The sequence below is a fragment of the Symphodus melops genome (assembly GCF_947650265.1).
Source record: "Symphodus melops genome assembly, chromosome: 5".
In the NCBI taxonomy this organism is placed as follows: domain Eukaryota; kingdom Metazoa; phylum Chordata; class Actinopteri; order Labriformes; family Labridae; genus Symphodus; species Symphodus melops.
The window spans coordinates 8,413,735-8,422,118 of NC_136695.1; the positions used below are offsets into that span (position 1 = coordinate 8,413,735).

Here is an 8,384-nt window from a genome sequence, read left to right on the forward strand (position 1 = left end):
CAAAGAGATGGTGGTGGACTTCCGAAGGAACAAACCACATCTAGAACCTGTTTCCATCGGGGGGTCGACGTGGAGGTGGTCAGGACCTACGGGTATCTGGGGCTGCAACTGGATGACAAGCTGGACTGGTCGCCTAACATGGACACTACCTGCAGGAAGGGACAGAGTCGTCTGTACTTCCTGAGAAGGCTGGGGTCCTTCAACATCTGCAAAAAGCTGCTGCAGATGTTCTACCAGTCTGTGGTGTCCAGCGTCCTCTTCTACGCAGTGGTGTGCTGGGGAGGAAGCTGCAAGAAGAGGGACGCAGCACGCCTGGACAGATTGGTGAGGAGGGCCGGCTCTGTGGTGGGTACAGAGCTGGACTCACTGGTGACAGTGGTAGAGAGGAGGACTCTGGACAAAGTGCTCTCCATCACGTCCCTGAACCTTTTAGTTCTATGAAGAGAAGTCCCTGAACCTTTTAGTTCTATGAAGAGAAGTCCCTGAACCTTTTAGTTCTATGAAGAGAAGTCCCTGAACCTTTTAGTTCTATGAAGAGAAGTCCCTGAACCTTTTAGTTCTATGAAGAGAAGTTCCTGAACCTTTTAGTTCTTGGAAGAGAAGTCCCTGAACCTTTTAGTTCTTGGAAGAGAAGTCCCTGAACCTTTTAGTTCTTGGAAGAGAAGTCCCTCAACCTTTTAGTTCCTGAAGAGATGTCCCTGAACCTTTTAGTTCCTGAATAGAAGTCCCTCAACCTTTTAGTTCTGGGGATCTTTGATGGAAAAGGGTCTTTAGAAACATCAGCTCCTCATCAAACCTGGACTACTTTCAGCTTCTACTCACTGTGGAGGACAGCTCTCTCAACTAAACGCATATCAAGACTGTATACCCAGCACTACAACATGTTGATGCTCCATTCACTGACTTTACTGTTTTCATGGAAACGAACTGATTCACTCTCATGTTTGTGTTTCAGTTCAAGTGACGGTGAAAGAAGACAGTTATGCTGTGTTACCGTGTTCCCTCAGCACCAAGGAGAACATCCAGACCACGGTCTTTGACTGGAAGAAAGGCGGTCAGGATGTGTTCTTTTACAATGGAAGAGATTTTAACAGTCAGCTTGAAGGTCGAGTGTCACATTTCAACGAGGAGCTGAAGAACGGTAACGCCTCCATAAAGATCAGGAAGACGAAGGTGGCCGACAGTGGAGTCTACACCTGTATTTTTCGTCATCTGATCTCATCTCATCCTCCTCAGCAGTTCACCATTGAGCTGGTTGTTGGTGAGTTTTTTTTATTTTTATTTTTTTATTATATTTAAAAGCATTGTTAGTAAGATGACAGGTTTAAGAGTCACTGATGAACTTTATTTATTTTCTGCACAAACGAGATGTGACGTGATTCAGGGAGTTTTTAAGGGAACATTGGGGAGAGAGAGAGAGACGGACGGACGGACGGACGGACGGACGGACGGACGGACGGACGGACGGACGGACGATAGATAGATAGATAGATAGATAGATAGATAGATAGATAGATAGATAGATAGATAGATAGATAGATACTTTATTGATCCCGAGGGAAATTCAAGGCATCCAGTAGCAGTATACAGACAGGCAGGACACAAGACATTAGTTACAATACACACCCGCTGTCCCCCCTCCCCTCTGTATACAATAATCCCCCAAACAAGATTTAGCAGCCCCTATGTGACTAAGAGTAAACATAATTATATGTTAGACCTGTGCAGTTAGCATTAGCAATTAGACTTAAAACTTATATAGCATAATGTACATAACCTGTGAGGAGAGAAAAACATGTGTTGGTTAAGAGAGACCTGTAAACAGTTAAAGAGCCTTAGAAACAAAGTGCTGGCCTTCTGGAAACTAGTTACATGTGTATGTACAGAGGTGTTTGAGCTTATGCCAGAGATGTGAGTACAGTCGTTAAACAGTCAATGCAGGAATGTAAATTGGCTCAGCAACATAAAGGAGCAGTGATTTGCATTAAGTGTCCTAGACAATAAGCTGAAACCAGGAGTGATTTGGGTGATTATCGTTAAAGTACCCAACTATTGAGGAGCAGATTAGCATTAAGTGTTGAAGACAATAGAGTGAAACTTGACCTAATTAGGGTGAGCATGTCAACCATTACAGATGTAGCTAAACACAACAGTAGGATGAAACCAGACATGATTAGACAGAGAGAGAGGAAAGATGCCACAGGTCGGGTTTGAATCTGGTCCACCTGCTTCAAGGACTAAAGCCTGTGTACATGTGGAGTTCAAACTAACCACTTGTCCACCAGCATCCGGCTCTTTGACTCTTATTACAAACAAGTCTCCTCTCTCCTGCTGCAGCTTCAGCTGGTTTATAAAGTCAGAGACTGAAGCTTTGTATTCAGATTTTAGATGATTTAATATAACTGGATAAAATGTTACTTTCATAGTCTGAACATGAAGCATATCTGCTCTATATGTCATGTTAGTAACATCACACACATTCTCTAACTTTATATATTTTCTTTTTTCTTTCAGAGTGCATCTTAAAGGACAGAACATCGGAGGAACCAGGTGAGTCCTGATGATGTCACCCTCTGCCTGTCACGCGCTCAGGTTGACCCCACAGACCTGATACCACTCAGGAATATTTAAAGTATTTCTAATTCACTTCAGTGGACTTTATTCTTCAGTTTGTGACGTAAAGACTCACAACACGTCAGTTTAAAGGAATCAATCAAAGCTTTTTGTACGTTAATATAACCACCACACCTAGCAGCTCTGATGAAGGGGGTTCAGGTCAGGTGGTCTACAGGGTCCTTCAACATGTCAGCCTGCTGGGAAAAATAATCTGATTTATCATTTAGAGACATGAATTTAGCTTCTCTATTCCTCCTTTTATAAACCTCTTTAATCAGATATGTGATGACCAGAGGATTCACATGATTACATTTCTGACGCTGTAAAGAACCTGAATAATTTCTTATTTATTCCCTGTTCACAGTTGCATGTCGAGAGCCGAGCCGTTCAGGAGCTTCTCCTGAACCTAAAGTGGAGTGGAGGGACAGTTCTGGAAACATCCTTCATGCTGAAGAACCACAAGTCACTAAAAATGAAGATGGCAGCTACCACATCATCCTCCAAACGACTGGGACCAAGACCGACACCTACAGCTGTGTGGTCACACAGGACGCCATCTGTCATCAGATCAACTCTAGCAACTATGTGTACATCCAAGGTGAGATTCTCCTTCATAATAATTAAATGTGTCTTTGTTTTAGCGTGCTCAGACTCAGGTCAGAGTGATTCAGCTCAAAGCAGTGTATACAGGGATTCAGTCCCATTGAGCCATCAGGTAAATGTGTCCACCTGAGAGCAACGCTCAAATCTAAACTGGGACTCTGTTTGATGAATCACCAGTGACAGGAGAGATAATGAACTGGGACCATTGAGAAATCACCAAAGTCCCAGTGAGCTGTAGTGAATATATCTATATATACCGCAAATTCCGGACTATAAGTCGCTACTTTTTTGTCACATTTTGAACACTGCGGCTTTTACAAGGATGCAGCTTATTTATGGATTTTTGTTGGGGGACAATGAGCTTCTGCCGCAAAAACATTTCACCTCGCCACGTCGGATCTTAATATCAGTCATTTTGCGCTTCATGCACGCACCATCATCATGGAAAACACATGGAGAAATACATATGATGCAGCTTTCAAGTTAAAGGCGATTGACCTGGCTGTCAAAGGAAATAGAGCTGCTGCACGTAAAGTTGACACTGACAGCGACAACAAAAAAGAGACTGAGGAAGTGAGTAATGAAGTCATTCTGAGGCAGTGAATGGATGGACTTTTTCTTGTGAAATGTATTACTGTATTAAGGTAATCTTTTTCATCAGCCATGTTACAGACATGTTCGATAAAGGATTTCCAGTAGGCTTCGTATTTGCAGATGTTACCGTTAGCCTACGTATTTAATTAAAAGTTAAAACAATGTTTTTGTGTCACGTCTTTCTGTGTAAATAGCTCTGTTACAATGTGGACACCTGCGGCTTATAATCAAGTGCGGCTTACATATGTTCAAATACATTTATTTACTTATTATTAGCCGGTGCGGCTTATATCCAGGTGCGCTCAATAGTCCGGAATTTACGGTATATATATAAATGACTGTCTACAAAATATGTTGCACAATATTAATTATTTCATATCAATAAAAAAAAAAAACTCACATCAATTAGGTTCTCAGATCTTGTCTGAATAGAACAGAAACGTCTGATTGGCTACAGACGATTCACTGCTGAATGTTTGAGAATCGAGCTTCACACAAGACAGTTTGTATGAAACGTAACCAGATCCAAATCTGTTTTTAATGAAAACTGTAAATACTTTTTATAGAAAAAAATAATATATTTTATTTGTTTGATGGCGCCTTTCCCTCCCCTGTCCTGTTCACCCTGTATACCTCTGACTTCCAGTATAACTCTGAGCTCTGCCACATGCAGAAATACTCGGACGACACTGCGATAGTTGGTTGTGTCAGGGATGGACAGGAGGAGGAGTCCAGGAGCCTGATCGAGGACTTTGTGACGTGGTGCAGTGCCAACCATCTGCAACTAAACACCTCCAAGACCAAAGAGATGGTGGTGGACTTCCGAAGGAACAAACCACATCTAGAACCTGTTTCCATCGGGGGGGTCGACGTGGAGGTGGTCAGGACCTACGGGTATCTGGGGCTGCAACTGGATGACAAGCTGGACTGGTCGCCTAACATGGACACTACCTGCAGGAAGGGACAGAGTCGTCTGTACTTCCTGAGAAGGCTGGGGTCCTTCAACATCTGCAAAAAGCTGCTGCAGATGTTCTACCAGTCTGTGGTGTCCAGCGTCCTCTTCTATGCAGTGGTGTGCTGGGGAGGAAGCTGCAAGAAGAGGGACGCAGCACGCCTGGACAGACTGGTGAGGAGGGCCGGCTCTGTGGTGGGTACAGAGCTGGACTCACTGGTGACAGTGGTAGAGAGGAGGACTCTGGACAAAATGCTCTCCATCACGTCCCTGAACCTTTTAGTTCTATGAAGAGAAGTCCCTGAACCTTTTAGTTCTATGAAGAGAAGTTCCTGAACCTTTTAGTTCTATGAAGAGAAGTCCCTGAACCTTTTAGTTCTATGAAGAGAAGTTCCTGAACCTTTTAGTTCTTGGAAGAGAAGTCCCTGAACCTTTTAGTTCTTGGAAGAGAAGTCCCTGAACCTTTTAGTTCTCGGAAGAGAAGTCCCTGAACCTTTTAGTTCTTGGAAGAGAAGTCCCTGAACCTTTTAGTTCTGGGGATCTTTGATGGAAAAGGGTCTTTAGAAACATCAGCTCCTCATCAAACCTGGACTACTTTCAGCTTCTACTCACTGTGGAGGACAGCTCTCTCAACTTAACACATATCAAGACTGTATACCCAGCACTACAACATGTTGATGCTCCATTCACTGACTTTACTGTTTTCATGGAAACGAACTGATTCACTCTCATGTTTGTGTTTCAGTTCAAGTGACGGTGAAAGAAGACAGTTATGCTGTGTTACCGTGTTCCCTCAGCACCAAGGAGAACATCCAGACCAGTTTTTAAGGGAACATTGGGGACAGAGAGAGAGAGAGACAGACAGACAGACAGACAGACAGACAGACAGACAGACAGACAGACAGACAGACAGACAGACAGACAGACAGAGAGAGAGGAAAGATGCCACAGGTCGGGTTTGAATCTGGTCCACCTGCTTCAAGGACTAAAGCCTGTGTACATGTGGAGTTCAAACTAACCACTTGTCCACCAGCATCCGACTCTTTGACTCTTATTACAAACAAGTCTCCTCTCTCCTGCTGCAGCTTCAGCTGGTTTATAAAGTCAGAGACTGAAGCTTTGTATTCAGATTTTAGATGATTTAATATAACTGGATAAAATGTTACTTTCATAGTCTGAACATGAAGCATATCTGCTCTATATGTCATGCTAATAACATCACACACATTCTCTAACTTTATATATTTTCTTTTTTCTTTCAGAGTGCATCTTAACATGTTGACATTCTTTACATTACCATATATTTTTGCCTCTCGATGTAACAGTTTTAGTTTGTTTATGCTGATTGGATGTTACGAGGCAGACACATGTTCATATCATCAGGAGAAAGTAAAGACTCTGAGGGTTCATGTAGTGTGTTAGCCTTTCTTGAATCCTCGATTCAGGACGTGTGATAAATGATTTATCAGACAAAAAAGTTTTCTTTTGCTTTTTTTTCTTTATTTCCATTTTTGGTTGAAATGTTCAGGATATTTGACTCAAGTTGTCTATAATATCTGTATGAAGCATGTCCAGCAGGTGTCCACAGAGCACTCTTAAACTTTTATAAAGTTACCAAAATAAGATAATTCACCACACTTTAGCTGTGTCCCATTCCAGAGGTTGCAGCCTTCGGAGGGCGTGGCCTTCGCGGTCCACGAAGGCACGTCCTCCGTGGACCGCGAAGGCTGATCCACGCGGTCTCCGAAATGAGACGGTCTGGTCTTCCTACTTGCGTCACTAACTGTTCGGTCTCCTAGCAACCCTGAGAGTGTCCGTTTTTTGATTGCACCATTTTATCAACACAACTCAACCGCAAACACCTAATTTTTATATTTATATTTATTTTATATTTACAATGGAGCCAGGAGATATAATGAATTTATTTGCTTTGATAGTAAAGTTTTTTATGATTCTGAAAAAGAGAGAGAGGGAGAATTATATGCGCCGACGTGTGCTTTATCTCCGGCTGAGTCAGCACCATGGACAGGTGAGTTTACCTTCAGATTGGTTAACATGTTTGTACTTTAGCTTTAATTTGATCCTTAACTTTAAGCTTAGTTAGTTAACAACAACAACAAACGTAGTTTATATGGCTTATCAATCAATAAACCTTTAGTTGTATAGTGCCAATTAATTCACAAGTGTTATCTCTAGCGCTATCTAAAGACAAAAAGCAGGTATCTCAGCTTTTCCACATTTAATCAAGTTATTGTTTATAATGAATTTCCTTCTCTGTGTTTTCCCAATAGGCTAATCCTCGTACATACTGCAGGATAAACCTGAGCATACCTGTGCTGGACAGGTTTTTCAACCAGCAGGAAGACACACGGCCTGATTTCCGGCTTAGCAGGGAGGCTCTGCAAGTGCTGCTGGGCCTTCTCTACCAGGATCAGAGACACGGATGGGGTGCTACAATTGAGACCCTGGTGTTCCTCTTCTGGCTGGCAAGTGGAACATCGTACAGGGTGGTCTCCAGAGCCTTTGGGATTCCTCGTTCCACTGTCCACCGCATCGTTCACAGGATGACTGAGGAGGTGGTGGCCATTCGCCACCAGGTCATCCACTTCCCCACCACTCCTCAAGACCTGGAGGCAGTTTCCCGTGGGTTTGCAGGGCTGGCGAGACACAGGGCCTTCAGAGGAGCAGCTGGAGCGATAGACGGCTACCATGTCCGCATCAAGCCACCGGGCGGCCCTGATGGTCAGTGCTATGGGAACAGAAAACTATTCCCTTCCATCATCCTGCAGGCTGTTTGTGACCATCAGGGCCGTTTCAAGGACACGTATGTGGGCTGGCCTGGGTCTGTGCATGATGCACGAGTGCTCAGGCACAGCCCACTCTATAGGCGTGGACTCTACCCTCCTCCAGGGCAGTTCATCCTGGCAGACGGGGGGTACCCGTGCCTCCAACACCCACTTCCCCTCGTCACTCCCTACAAACAGCCTGTACGAGGTGTGGGAGCCCAGCGCTTCAACGTCTGTCACTCCAGGGCACGCTCCATTATAGAGCATGCTTTTGGGATGATGAAGACGAGGTTCCGTGCCATCTTCCTGCAATGTACCACATGTAAGTAATCATTTAATAGGACATTTTACAATTGTTAATAACAATAAATCAAACGGGAGGATTTATTTTTCAGGTGCTATAATCTTTTCCTTTATTTAGCATTTACTATTTCAGGTCATAACAGCATGTGCCATCCTCCACAACATCTGCCTCGGGGCAGGTGACATCGTGGCCCCAGAGGATGAGGCTGAGGAGGATGGGGCAGAGGATGAGGGGGAGGACGGTTTGAAGGCAGTCAGTGGTGCTCCCTGGCGGGACCAGCTGTCTGCAGAGATGTCTGCCCTGGAGGAGGTACCACCAGACCACCAATATTTGTGACATGGCAGCCGTCAATCAAACCCGGTCATTGGACGATGCGGTGGACAGTGTAGAATCCCAAACACTCTGGAGACCACCACTTGCCAGCCAGAAGAGTGTCTCCATTTCCTGGTAGAAGGCCCAGCAGCATTAAAATCAGGCCGTGTTTCCGGCTGTCCAGCACAGGCAGAGCCAGGTTTATCCTGTAGTATAC

General features: G+C 44.2%; 1 protein-coding gene across 1 annotated transcript; it reads left to right on the plus strand.

Annotated features, from left to right (window-relative positions):
- The first annotated feature begins 6,400 nt into the window (after positions 1-6,400).
- Positions 6,401-8,090, plus strand: LOC306824608 (uncharacterized protein). The gene is made up of 3 exons (XM_079344793.1): positions 6,401-6,794; positions 7,057-7,507; positions 7,988-8,090. The coding sequence occupies exons 1-3, from the start codon at positions 6,663-6,665 to the stop codon at positions 8,035-8,037; spliced, it is 633 nt and encodes a 210-aa protein (XP_079200919.1). The 5' UTR covers positions 6,401-6,662; the 3' UTR covers positions 8,038-8,090.
- Positions 8,091-8,384: the final 294 nt, after the last annotated feature.